At 38.9% G+C, this 15,242-nt stretch overlaps 1 protein-coding gene across 1 annotated transcript in view; it reads right to left on the reverse strand.

Annotated features, from left to right (window-relative positions):
* LOC126173611 (zinc finger and SCAN domain-containing protein 2-like) overlaps positions 1–15,242 on the reverse strand; it is a 116,442-nt gene that overhangs the window by 75,054 nt on the left and 26,146 nt on the right. Inside the window, exons 3-4 of the mRNA XM_049920970.1 lie at positions 14,243–14,559; positions 13,775–13,963 (exon numbers count right to left, since the gene is read on the reverse strand). Coding sequence (XP_049776927.1) covers positions 13,775–13,963; positions 14,243–14,559 — 506 coding nt within the window. The remainder of the gene's footprint in view (positions 1–13,774; positions 13,964–14,242; positions 14,560–15,242) is intronic.

Here is a 15,242-nt window from a genome sequence, read left to right on the forward strand (position 1 = left end):
TGGTCAAGTTCAAGCTCATAAAGCTGTGTAGACTGAAATGGGCTGGACATGTAAAGTGACTCAATAAGACATATACCACAAGGAAAGCCTGCTGCAGTGAACCTATAGGAAGAAGAGCAAGAGGACGACCTAGGTTGAGATAAAGGAATGAGGTCTGAGAGGGCGCTGCCAAGTTGTCTGCCATAGCTGGAGGTCCACGATGAAATCCAGAGAGGATTGGCAGGAAATTATTGAGGAGGCCAAGTTCCATCCCAGGATGTAGTGCCAATGGAAGAAAAAGAAGAGTCCTCCCTACCAAAAAGCCCTAAATCCAGTCACAAATTTCATTTGATACCCCATATGATCGTACTTTTGACATTGAGTGGTATTGAGTCAAATGCCTTTCATAAATCAAGAAGTACAGCCTCTACTTGATTGTCTTGATCCAAAGCTTACAGTACGTCCTCTGAGAAAAGTGCGAGTTGGGTTTCACATGATCAATGTTTTCAGATCCATGCTGGTAGGCAGTGAAAAGGTCATTTTGTTCAAGATACCTTATTATGTTTGAGTTCAGAACATGTTTTAAGATTCAACAACAAATCAGTGTCAAGGATCTTGGACTGTAGTTTCGTGGATCACTTCTACTACCCTTTCTTGTAATGGGTGTGAGCAGTGTGTATTTCCAAGAACTGGGTGTGGGTTTTTGTTCGAGGGACCAATGACAGATTATAGTTACAAGAGGGGCAAACTCAGCTGCAAATTCAATATGGAATCTGACAGGGATTCCATCGGACCCTGAAGCTTTGTTCAATTTTAACAGTTTTAGATGTTTCTCAACATCCTTGATATTTATACATATTTCATTCATCTTTTCAGTGGTACGGGGACTAAATTGTGGCAGTTCTCCTGGGTTTTCCTTTGTAAAGGAACATTTGTAAACAGAGTTAAACAGCCTTTACATATGACCAACATATCTTTGGGTTCTGTGAAAGATCACTTGACAATATTCTGCTACGGTAGTTATTGAAGACATCACATGCCGCTCTCTTGACAGCCAAACACATTTCATTCAGCACACTCTATCTATAGCCTTACGCATTGTTTAAAACTATTATGCAGCAATCTCTGTTTCTTTAGAAGTTTGTTTAATAGTGACTGTACACCATGGAGGTTCCCCCCCCCCCCCCTCCCATTATGAACTATTCTAATGGATCTATCCAGCATATGGAGAACTATTCTTTCAAACTTGAGCCAAAGTTCCTCTAGATGCTCCTGCTCTGATCTGAAAGTGAAATGGCAAAATTTTTGCCATTTAGGGCACTGAATGAGGACTGATAAATCTGGCCTAAATTTTGTGCAAATAAATACAACCTTAATATGTTACAGTAATAGATCCACGTTAATCATATCACAGGAGTCCATTTAATCATTCTAAAATCAAAGCTAATATCAATGCTTAGTCAGTCTGAATTCAACAGTGGTTCACTCCAAAAGGGCCTATTGGATATAATTAACTCTGTGAAGTGTAAGACAAATGCTCTAGGTAGAAAGGTGACACTGTTCTTGTGAATCTATTTAGCAATAAGCAGGTAATTAGATACTATAGCAGGTAATTAGATACTATCAATTATGGGACTTACTTTGCATTATTATTGACTTAACACATGGTGGAGCACAGGGTAGTATTATACAGACACAAATGATGGTACTAATGAAAAAATATTAGGAAAAGGGCAGACTGCTACACATTGTTACACATTAGCTTTTGGCCCAAGCCTTCTTCAGAAGAGAAAACACACACAATCTTCAAAAGAATAAGCATATCTCATGCAAGCATGACCCCATCACCGGCAGCTTGGACCAGAATGTTAACTGTCTCACTGAATAAAAGTAGAGGTTTGGACTGGGGAGGGGGGGGGGGAGGAGAATGAGAGGGACAGCAGGGTATGGGTGGGGCAGCGATGAGCACTGTCTGGCAGAACATGTAGGGACTGGATGGAGGCATGACAAGACGGCTAGGGTCAGCATCGGGAGGCCACGGGGCAAGGAAGTGTGGGGTAGGGAGGCATAAAAGAAGAGGAGCAGGGAATGGGAAAGATAGGTGGGTGTGTTACAGAGGGCGACACACAATGAGAATGAGAGGGTATGAATAGGGATGAGATGATAGGACAGAGAGGGCAGAAACTGTGGTACGGAGGGCATGAGGACAGTAGTTTACTGTAGGTTGACGCTGGAATAATTTTGAGAGTGCAAAATGTGTTGTAAGGTTAACTCTCAGTGCAGAAAAACTGGTAGTCGAAGGGAGGATCCAGATGGTTCTGGTTGTACAGCAGCCATTAAAAGTAACAGATCCAGGTATTATCAAGTATTTATTTTTATTTTATTTTACATTTCTAGTTTTGAGGAGCAAATCCCCAAGGGCAGAGAATGTGTCAGAACATGAAATTACAACACAAAAGTAATAACAGATAAAAAAAATGTTTATGAATAAAAAAAAAGACAAGCCATCAGTTTAAGTAATTGCAATCAATGATATAACATAGGAATCAGCTTAATTTTTCAAGGAATAGAAGGAGTGACCCATGAGGAAACTCTTTAGTTTCAATTTGAAAGCGCATGGATTACTGCTAAGATTTTTGAATTCTTGTGGTAGTTTACTTGAATATGGATGCAGCAGTATACTGCACACCTTTCTGCACAAGACTCTAGCAAGTGCGATCGAAATGCAGATTGAGTTTCTACCTAGTATTAACTGAGTGAAAGTTGCTAATTCTTGGAAATGAGGTGAAATTATTAACAAGAAATGACAGTAAAGAATACATATATTGAGAGGCCAGTATCAGAATACCCGGACTAGTCAACAGAAGTCAAAAAGGGGTTCACAAACTTACACCACTTATTGCCCGAACTGCATGTTTCTGAGCTAAAAATATCCTTTGAGAATGGGAAGAGTTACTCCAAAATATAATACCATACAACATAACCGAATGAAAATAAGTAGACTAATCTTAATGATTAGAACCATGGACCTTGCCGTTAGTGGGGAGGCTTGCGTGCCTCAGCGATACAGATAGCCGTACCGTAGGTACAACCACAACAGAGGGGTATCTGTTGAGAGGCCAGACAAACGTGTGGTTCCTGAAGAGGAGCAGCAGCCTTTTCAGTAGTTGCAAGGGCAACAGTCTGGATGATTGACTGATATGGCCTTGTAACAATAACCAAAACGGCCTTGCTGTGCAGGTACTGCGAACGGCTGAAAGCAAGGGGAAACTACGGCCGTAACTTTTCCCGAGGGCATGCAGCTTTACTGTATGATTAAATGATGATGGCGTCTGCTTGGGTAAAATATTCCGGAGGTAAAATAGTCCCCCATTCGGATCTCCGGGCGGGGACTACTCAAGAGGATGTCGTTATCAGGAGAAAGAAAACTGGCGTTCTACGGATCAGAGCGTGGAATGTCAGATCTCTTAATCGGGCAGGTAGGTTAGAAAATTTAAAAAGGGAAATGGATAGGTTAAAGTTAGATATAGTGGGAATTAGTGAAGTTCGGTGGCAGGAGGAACAAGACTTCTGGTCAGGTGACTACAGGGTTATAAACACAAAGTCAAATAGGGGTAACGCAGGAGTAGGTTTAATAATGAATAGGAAAATAGGAATGCGGGTAAGCTACTACGAACAGCATAGTGAACGCATTATTGTGGCCAAGATAGATAGGAACCCACACCTACTACAGTAGTACAAGTTAATATGCCAACTAGCTCTGCAGATGACGAAGAAATTGAAGAAATGTATGATGAAATAAAAGAAATTATTCAGATAGTGAAGGGAGACGAAAATTTAATAGTCATGGGTGACTGGAATTCGAGTTTAGGAAAAGGGAGAGAAGGAAACGTAGTAGGTGAATATGGATTGAGGCTAAGAAGTGAAAGAGGAAGCCGCCTAGTAGAATTTTGCACAGAGCACAACTTAATCATAGCTAACACTTGGTTTAAGAATCATGATGGAAGGTTGTATACATGGAAGAACCCTGGAGATACTAAAAAGTATCAGATAGATTATATAATGGTAAGACAGAGATTTAGAAACCAGGTTTTAAATTGTAAGACATTTCCAGGGGCAAATGTGGACTCTGACCACAATCTATTGGTTATGACCTGTAGATTAAAACTGAAGAAACTGCAAAAAGGTGGGAATTTAAGGAGATGGGACCTGAATAAACTGAAAGAACCAGAGGTTGTACAGAGTTTCAGGGAGAGCATAAGGGAACAATTGACAGGAGTGGGGGAAAGAAATACAGTAGAACAAGAATGGGTAGTTTGAGGGATGAAGTAGTGAAGGCAGCAGAGGATCAAGTAGGTAAAAAGACGAGGGCTAGTAGAAATCCTTGGGTAACAGAAGAAATATTGAATTTAATTGATGAAAGGAGAAAATATAAAAATGCAGTAAATGAAGCAGGCAAAAAGGAATACAAACGTCTCAAAAATGAGATCGACAGGAAGTGCAAAATGGCTAAGCAGGGATGGCTAGAGGACAAATGTAAGGATGTAGAGGCTTGTCTCACTAGGGGTAAGATAGATACTGCCTACAGGAAAATTAAAGAGACCTTTGGAGAGAAGAGAACCACTTGTATGAATATCAAGAGCTCAGATGGCAACCCAGTTCTAAGCAAAGAAGGGAAGGCAGAAAGGTGGAAGGAGTATATAGAGGGTCTATACAAGGGCGATGTACTTGAGGACAATATTATGGAAATGGAAGAGGAGGTAGATGAAGATGAAATGGGAGATACGATACTGCATGAAGAGTTTGACAGAGCACTGAAAGACCTGAGTCGAAACAAGGCCCCCGGAGTAGACAACATTCCATTGGAACTACTGATGACCTTGGGAGAGCCAGTCCTGACAAGACTCTACCATCTGGTGAGTAAGATGTATGAAACAGGCGAAATACCTTCAGACTTCAAGAAGAATATAATAATTCCAATCCCAAAGAAAGCAGGTGTTGACAGATGTGAAAATTACCGAACAATCAGTTTAATAAGCACCAGCTGCAAAATACTAACACGAATTCTTTACAGACGAGTGGAAAAATTAGTAGAAGCCGACCTCGGGGAAGATCAGTTTGGATTCTGTAGAAATACTGGAACACGTGAGGCAATACTGACCTTACGACTTATCTTAGAAGAAAGATTAAGGATAGGCAAACCTACGTTTCTAGCATTTGTAGACTTAGAGAAAGCGTTTGACAATGTTGACTGGAATACTCTGTTTCAAATTCTAAAGGTGGCAGGGGTAAAATACAGGGAGTGAAAGGCTATTTACAATTTGTACAGAAGCCAGATGGCAGTTATAAGAGTCGAGGGACACGAAAGGGAAGCAGTGGTTGGGAAGGGAGTAAGACAGGGTTGTAGCCACTCCCCGATGTTATTCAATCTGTATATTGAGCAAGCAGTAAAGGAAACAAAAGAAAAATTCAGAGTAGGTATTAAAATTCATGGAGAAGAAATAAAAACTTTGAGGTTCGCCGATGACATTGTAATTCTGTCAGAGACAGCAAAGGACTTGGAAGAGCAGTTTAACGGAATGGACGGTGTCTTGAAGGGAGGATATAGGACGAACATCAACAAAAGCAAAACGAGGATAATGGAATGTAGTCGAATTAAGTCGGGTGATGTTGAGGGTATTAGATTAGGAAATGAGACACTTAAAGTAGTAAAGGAGTTTTGCTATTTGGAGAGCAAAATAACTGATGATCGTCGAAGTAGAGAGGATATAAAATGTAGACTGGCAATGGCAAGAAAAGCGTTTCTGAAAAAGAGAAATTTGCTAACATCGAGTATAGATTTAAGTGTCAGGAAGTCGTTTCAGAAAGTATTTGTATGGAGTGTAGCCATGTATGGAAGTGAAACATGGACAATAAATAGTTTGGACAAGAAGAGAATAGAAACTTTCGAAATGTGGTGCTACAGAAGAATGCTGAAGATTAGATGGGTAGATCACATAACTAATGAGGAGGTACTGAATAGGATTGGGGAGATGAGGAGTTTGTGGCACAACTTGACCAGAAGAAGGGATCGGTTGGTAGGACATGTTCTGAGGCATCAAGGGATCACCAATTTAGTATTGGAGGGCAGCGTGGAGGGTAAAAATCGTAGGGGGAGACCAAGAGATGAATACACTAAGCAGATTCAGAAGGATGTAGGTTGCAGTAGGTACTGGGAGATGAAGAAGCTTGCACAGGATAGAGTAGCGTGGAGAGCTGCATCAAACCAGTCTCAGGACTGAAGACCACAACAACAACAACAACAACAATCTTAATGTTGAACTATCACTTACTTCAGATACCGTTCGAATAGTAAAAATGGCAGTGTTATGTGTTTGAACAAGATCCTCAACGTGGGTTTTCCACTACACTTTACTATCTATCTGAACACCTAGAAATTTGAACTGTTCAATTCACTTATCATATGCCCATTCTGTGAAATTAAAACATTTAGTTTTGTTGAATCGTGTGTTAAAAACAGTAAAATCTGAGTCTTATTGTGATTTAGTGTTAGTTTACTTTCTACAAGCCATGAATTTATGTCATGAACTGCACTATTTGAAACGGAGACAATGTTGCACAACAACATTGCAATTGTAGCAATCTTTCTTCATACCTAGTCACATAAATTTCTCCACCATTAGCTTGAGCGTGATGTTCACAGATGTGCAAGGTTTTGGACACTGTCAAAAACTGACTTTCACAATGACTAAGTCACAAATGGTGTAGTCTGTTTCTTGGGAACATTGCACCAAATTAGGTTTTTCCTGCGTAGCAAACAAACTTGCTTGAGCTTAAGGGATGTTGAGTTGCATTGCAACAACTGCTGTAGCTGTTTGTTTGTGGCTTGTTCCGTTCTCAATTGATCATAATTTATTGTTGCAGAAATTGTGCTTTAATATGCCTTATACCAGCAATAAAGTGCCTGAAAAACTATAGTTGGTGAAACTGCTGAGAACACCTCTCTTTCATTTCTTGGAAAGCAAACATGATCAGCTTATGATTGGTGTAGTTCCTAAAGGCTGAGCTTCCACATATATCCAGAAGTGTTGTATGGCCTCATGAACGGGCAGTAATTCCCAATCATACACAGTACACTTAGCCTGTGTTTGCGACAACTATCCGGAAAAATACCGTAAAGACTTATAACTGCCCTCCACATTTTGATGGAGTTCTGTACCAATAGCCAACTGCCTGGAGTCTACGACAATCACCAGCAGTGGAATGTGAACTGGGTGAGACAACAGTAGTGCTCTTTGTAAGCTAGCCCTTATCTTTTCAAAAGCCTGCTGCACAATTGGAGTACTTGATATGGGCTGCTTGCCCTTTCTGTTAGTATCTGCTAGTGCCTCTGCAAACAGTGCCTGCATTCCCACTGCATCCGGTATAAGGTGCCTATAAAAGTTTATTATCCCAAAAAATCTTCGTAACTGCTGGTCATTGGTTGGCTTTAGAATGTTCCATAAAGCCTCCAAGTTCTTGAACAGATGGATACCAGATGCTGATACCACTTGCCTGAGAAACATCATTTTGGCGCTATGGATTATAAGACACTACGAACTAAAAGATGTACCTTAATTTTTAAGCTTTTTTTTTAACTAACATTTTTGTTATTATATTGCAAAACCAGACTAAAAAAAATCTCAGTTTATGAAACCGAACTAACCTTTAAAATTCCTGAAAATCGTCATCTGAACTTTCTTTTTCTTCTTCTTCCTCCTCCTCCTCTTCACTGTTATCGTTCTATTCTTCATATATATGATGGACTTCACTGCCATCGAAAGCTTTACTTATGCTGCACTTCTTGAAAGACTTAACAATAATGTCTTCTCTCACTTTAGACCACAACTGTTTTATCCACTGACACACTTGTTTAATTGTAGGTCGTTTTAAAGCTCCCTTAGGTGTGAATCCATTGGGTTTCATCCATCATCCATTTGTTCCATTCCTCTCTCTTAAGCTTTAAATGGTTTACTCATCAAGACATTAAGAGGTTCCAATTGTGAAGTAAGTCATCCCAGAAAAAATAGCAAACTTGTATTTCTCTGCCCAATTCCATTTCACAGAATTTTTCAAATGATTATTAACTAATCTTGCACAAGAAAAGAACTCTTCTTCAATAAAGCACACACTGTTAATCCATAATTTCATACCAGCCTCTCCCATTCAGCCCTTGTCATGTATGAGAACACCACCACATGGCAGTATTTCAGAAGCTTTTAGTGTTGTTTTGCATTGGAAAACAATCATTGGATTACGTTTAGCACCATCGGCATAACATGAAAAGACACCACTGTAGTGCATTTTCTCATGTCCACTTGTTTTCATAGTTACAGTTTTAGACCTTTCATGGGAATGGTTCTGTTACTCGGCACATTAAACGTCAAAGGAGTTTTGTCCATATTCACTGTTTGGCTTAAGTCCACATTAGTTTTCTTTTCATGATGAATAATTTTCTCTTCATACTTCTGTGCCATTTTCTGAGATATTTTGGTTTAGGTTTGAATGCTAATTTCATGATACTTCATAAGCTTGTAGCACCAACCAACTCCACCCATAAAATCTGTCAAGTTCCACTGCAGCGCTAGCTTACAAGCATGTATCCCAATCATTTTTGTATTAATTCCAATGCTGTTTTGACGGCGTCCTTGAATCCATTTCAATACGTCATCTTCTGGTTTTCGTCATTTTGCATTCAGTCCTCTGCATCATCATTTTTTTCCAGTTTTTCTTTACTAGCTCACCAATCGTGAATAGTTTCTTCTGTTGCCCACCAATCGTGAATAGTTTTTTCTGTTGGTGGATGGCCGAAATGTCGTTCAGCTGTTCTTCTGCATATGCCATTACTTTCAATTTATATTAATTTTAAGCATAAGACGCACCTCAATTTTGGAGGCAATTTTTCAAAGAAAAAAGTGCATCTTAGCGTCCATAAAATATGATATCATAGCCATCTGGAACTAGTCCTCTTCAGTAACCAGAGTATGGTTGTATGCCTTCTTGATGTCTATCATGTTGAAGATTGTAGCCTTAGCAACAACATTCATAAAATCACACAAGTTTCATACGGTATAGTGGTTAGGTAATGTTCATGCATTTCAAGCCTGGTAATTCCCGCATGACCTTCATGTGCCATCAATCTTCTGGCCCAGTAGTGAAGCCCATTTGTTATCCAATTTTCTTACAATACCTGCCTGCAACTTTGTCAAATTTTGTTTTTGCCTCTGAGAACCAGTGGGCACCAGTGTTCTCAGTCATCAGAAGACCAGTTGGCCTGTGGTAGTCTTGATGTAGTGCAACGTGGTATGCAATATCTTCTGCCCTGTTTCATGTTCACCTGAATCACCAGATACAGCAACTGTGTTCCTTGTACTTCTGCCTACTTTGCCTATCATCATCGCACTCCTCCACCTAACTTGTGCTGTGCTCAGCTGAAACCCCAGGCCATGATGGTGGGTGAAATGTGCACCTAGAATCGGCTTTTGTACATCAGCCAGTACGAATCTCCATTTAAAAACTTTGCTAAAACCTATGTCCACTGTCATCTCCCGTTCGCCATAAGTCATAATGGGTGAATTGTTAGTGGCAAATAGGTGGAGTGCTGTGTCTACTGCCTCTTTCCGAATCCGATTAAATGGCAGTGTGCTAAAGTCCAAGCCAGAGTCAAACAGGTAACTTTGATTTGCCTTTGCGTCTGTCACATACAAGCAGCACAATAAAGTGAGTGGGCAAACTTGCTTACACGTCTACATGTGCAGGGAAAGAATGCCTCAAATAACACTGTCACTCTTGAGTGTTGCATCTCAGCTGTCTTCTATCAGTCCATCACAGTCTGTCCATCCCTTCATATCCACGCTCGCACTCTTGTGAAGCTACAGAGCCTATTGCAAGCTGCTGGACTGTGCAGGGAACTGCGGACCTCATGGTCTGCATGTCAAACCTTTTGTAGAATCAACATACTCTGCCATCTTGTCCCTCTGGCCCTTACTTCTGTTGGCTGGGCAAATGTCCTTCTACTTTACTGCTGTGCACAATGTCTCATTTGTTTGATTCCAGCAGCAATAACTGTTCTTTAATTTCATCTAATTCTAGCTTTAGACTGTGTCTTCTGCTGTTTTCCAGCTGTCAGTTGCTTATGTTACTGCTGAGGCACTCACTTGCCACACTGTCACATGTATGTTATCAGTGACTGACAGAACAGGACTAATGTTGTTCGTCCCACAAAAGATTATTGCCATTTTTACTGACAGCGGCAACTGCATAAGCCACTCATGCCGAAGCATGTGATCCTATATTGCTGCCTCCTCCACAGTACTCCAGAAATGCAGCCAGAATTTGGAAGATGTCCTGTTGCCAACACATTCGAAGTGTAGGACCTATTGCATCTGTTGGTCTGAGGATTTGCCCATGTGCTGGATCACCATGTCTCTCAAATGTTGATATCGACTATGCGTAGGAGGCTTCAAAATGATTTCCGATACCATCTCCACTGCTCGAGTGTCCAAGATATTAACTGCCACAGCAGACTTTGTATAGTCATTCATGAAATTACTCTGCGTAAACGCTAGCTCTCATTGCAAACCAAGGTACAGATTTCTCCAGCAAGAAGTACAGCAGTTTTATTTTCATCGTTGACTTGGTGGACATGTTACAACTCTGTAGTTCGTTTGTCTGCTGTATATACTGCTTTTCAATGCAACTCTCTGTGTCTATGTGACGCAACTTGTGTCTGCAGATCCCTAGTACATCTCTCTAGCTCCTCTTCCCAGCATCAAGGTTGTCCTTCCTTTCGGTCTTGTCCATCGTCTTCACCATCTCACTTTGTACCGTGGTCAAGTTTGCTGTTTACTTCCGTGCCTCAGAACCAACATTTTATAGGTACTGCTGATAGTGTAGGCTACAAAGCAGACACTCACGGAGAATCCCACAACAGATATTTATTTTAATGATTACATCAGCTAATTATCACTTAACAACCAGTGAGCAGAGAACTAACTCAAGAACAATCTCACAAATATAAAGAGTAAACACCACTCTGTCTGTTGGCCAAAGAATAATAAAGTTTCTTCACTCACTGTCTATAACCAGTGCTTCCCATATTTTCTGTCATGCAATATGGTTTCAACACTCCTTGGTATTCAACCAAATTCTGAACTTAAACATACAAAAGGTCACTCCACTTACAGACCACTCACTGTGAACTGAAGGCTTTCCTTGGTGTAATACGGAACGTGGCATTTAATTTGAATGTTTTCTCTTATAATTGTCTCCCACAGCTCACGGATGTCAATATATGAGAGGGAGAAAGGTGAAGAACATTAGTGAGTATACTGACAGTAATTCATGTACTAAAAGGAAAGATAGCTCTAGCTGAGAGCACAGTAGGCTTTAAAGGGAGATTTCATTTCAAGTGCTATAACCCAAAGAAGCTTACAAAGTGAGGTTTATGAATTTTACATCTGTGAGATTCAGAAAATGGCTGTGTGTGTGTGTGTGTGTGTGTGTGTGTGTGTGTGTGTGTGTGTGTGTGTGTGTGTGTTTTTCCACACACTGTATTATGTTAAGACAACTCCAGAAAATCTAATTCAGCCTAATTTACCTCTTGCAACCTGAATAGTTGTTCATTTGGCACAGCAACTGCTACTTTGTGTACATGGTTCAGGCTACCACATCTTTACTGACAGGTTCTATCCATGCCCCCAACTTGCTCAGGAATTGCACAAAATGAAATTTCATCCAACAAGTACAGTTACACTTCTAGGAAGGATTTTTCAAGTAATTTTAAGAAGATGAAACCTGCTGGGTATGAGTTATGTGCCCATCAAAGTGAAATGAAAATTACATGCCTTTTGTCCCCTGACAAAAGGTTAGTGACAATGTTGAGTATTTTCTTTGATCCTCAAATCCAACTGATCAATTACAGAAAGAGAAGAATCTGTGCAGTTTCTGAAACCCACTGTTATTTTGGAATACATGGAGTTTATGGGAGGAGTTGGCAGGAATGATCAATACTATGGTTGCAATGGTTTTACAAGACAATCATAAATGTGGTGGAAAAAATTATTCTTCTGGCTGGTTAAATTTGCTGTAGTTACATTCCTTACTCAATTGACAAAACAACTGTGGAGAACAACTGCAGACTCATCTTTCCTACAGAAGAAATCTAATCAGATACCTAGTAGGCCAAATGAGAAAAACAAATTTAAAGAAGAGAGGAACACAATCATCATCTAACACTGAGGAGAGAGTAAATGGAGAAAGATGCATTTTATAATGTAAAATGAAAAAGAAATCAACAAAAGACCGCATGGTTTGCAGCAAACACAGGGAGAAAGGAGGAAGAAGACAAACAATTTTCTGCAGCGAAACATGCAAGTAGCAGCTTGGGCTTCACATGGTAGAATGTTTTACGAGGTATCAGAAAACAGAAAATGATAAACAATCATGAATAAAAACACCATAAATAATTTCAAAAACAAATGTAAAAAATATATTATTGTCAACTGACCTCATATTCCATTTTATTTTTTTAAAAACAGTAGTGAAATAATCTGTAAATCTCGTGCATCTTTATCCGCGTAAAATAAATAAGGTTTGGGGAGAACACAGTGAGTAGAAAAAATTGAATTGGAGAGGGTTAAGGGGCTATTATGTCAACTCGAATTAACACACTGTTGCTTGGTGCAAACCAGTCGCCATGAAAATACTGAAGAACATTCCTGTGTATATCCAGAAAATAGTGGGCAAATAAGCAACTTCCATGCGTAGTGGTCAAAAATAAGTTATTCAGAAATTAAAGAACAGGTTATGGAAAATTCATAATTCCTCTGCCTGAATAATGGAGCACATGTACTATAAGGAGATGGGTCCAAGTCAAGTGATAACACTAACATTGCTTATTGGTTACTTCTCCTTACAACCTAAAATGTTAGTTAGCCCTGTGTTATGAAAGCTTCCAGCCATTTTGAATGTTCAATCTGATATTTTTGGTGTGTGCAAACCCAAGTGTCAAAAACCCCTGGAATGTGTATATAGAAAATATTCACATACATCTGAGAGTTACCTGGATGACAGCAACATAATACATACAAATCTCATATGCATTGTACTCTCTCAGTTACGTAAGAAGTACAAAGAAAGTAGTAGATACTCATCAAAATGTGGTACCATTAGCTTGTCTGGTGATTAATAAACAGTTTTTCAATAGATCTGAGTTCTATGTTGTAAGAAATTGCACTTTATTTCCTCCATCCTTATGAAATTAATACTAGTTATGTTTCCCATCCAATCTCAGATCCTGAGTATAACAGACACAAATTTCAGTCTCTCACTTATTTTCTGGTCAGAGGATTTAGATGACTGCTACTGTGCAAACATTTTGTAAAACAAACAAATTTTTAATTGTCATAGCAGCAAACAATATAATTCAAGCAAGATCAAACCCTGATAGTGTGTCACATTAGTACCCCACCTTAAGCTCATACATGCAAGAGACAGTAATAATAACTACAAACTACCCTTGCTAATATTCTTTTTGTTTAAGCAGTATAACATGTAGTACTGTCATGCTTTGCAAACATTTTTCATATGTGCACACCACAAACATTCCCACTGCTGCTGCCAGGGTGAGTACTTTGCCAGGGAAAACAGTCTGTATAAAATTATTCTTGCAACAATAACAACCTAAATTTACCCTCAGAGGGTTCCAGGATAACTTTTGTTAAATTACTCTACATAAAAATTTTGTATTTCTTACCGCTGCATATGATTACCATCACTGGTACCAAGAACACGACGATCCCTTGGTAGGTGACTCCACAAATGGTTTTGTAAACCAATATCATTATTAAAACCTCTTGAGCACAATGTACATTGATATGGCTTCGTTTCTTTTTCCAGAATAGGAGGAATGCTGGCATGTGTAATCACATGGGCCGGCACTACTCTGAATGTAAATACATACACAAAAATTACAGAGCAAATGTAACATGAGGCTGACAAACAAACACTATTCAAGAGACAATATTACTCATCCACATACATTAAATACATGAATAATAAATTATAAGTCTGGATAATTTTTGGAGGAATGAAGTACATTACATTTTAAGAGACAGTTACACATTGTTCATAGCTGAAACAGCAAATAACTACGCTTTCAAAATTTAGTAACACACGTAATTTTTAAATACCTTTACAACACACTATTTTTGTCACAACATACCTTGCTTGAACTGTATTGTTTGTTGGCATATCAGTCTCACTTTTATTATCACATTCACTTGTATCACATTCGTCTGCTTCCTTGGTTTCTGCCAAGTCAGTATCACTGTCATGAGCAGTATCAACACTACAAGTAACATTTGAATCATCTTTGTCACTGGTATCCTGCTCTTCATTTGTGATGTTACACTGGTTTATATCGCTACTTGCTTCAAATGACTCATCACTGTCATGACTACCATCTTCAAGGGCACAAAGAAAAAGCATCGGGTCAACTCTCACTTCAACTTCCGTGACTTCACTGTCAGTTTCAGAACCCTACAAGAATAAAAATGTTATCGTAAGAAAACATCTACAAAAAATAGTTTTTTTTATAACAATGTGTGTAAGCTTCAAATATACATATGTCTATCAGGATGTAATAAGTATAAATAGACTATAACACACAAACAGCTTACACAAAAAAATGGAATAATAAAAATGCATTCATGTAACACAATGTAGAAATTCAGGCTTGGAATGGCTACAGTAAGTTACATTCAGTATACCAGAAATCCTCACAAATTTAGTTGTACCAGATACCTGTATCATCAATGAATCGAACATGTCAAGCAAATAAACACAAACAGATGTTTAAAGGGGCATTTTACAGCATACTGTGGTTTTTAGACTTAACAATCACCTGTGGGCACTATATATATGGACATGACCATGTGCACGAGGTACTTTTTAATTATAAATGTTTTACTTGTATAAGGTGATACATTTTATCCACTAATATAGCAACATGGCATGAGTTTCTAACTCTCAATGAACACGTTTTGTAACAAAAAATTTTTGGAGACCAGAAGAAGAGAGCAAAATCTAACAAAATCGGTTGTTGAAAATAAAGAAGAATTTAAGCCATCTTGGCTACAAAAAGCTTTTCATACTAACAAATCATTACAAAGATCTTATTTCATTTCATTTCATTTTATTTAAAAATTATCGTGCACATTGTT

Source organism: Schistocerca cancellata, chromosome 1, assembly GCF_023864275.1.
Source record: "Schistocerca cancellata isolate TAMUIC-IGC-003103 chromosome 1, iqSchCanc2.1, whole genome shotgun sequence".
Taxonomy (NCBI): Eukaryota; Metazoa; Arthropoda; class Insecta; order Orthoptera; family Acrididae; genus Schistocerca; species Schistocerca cancellata.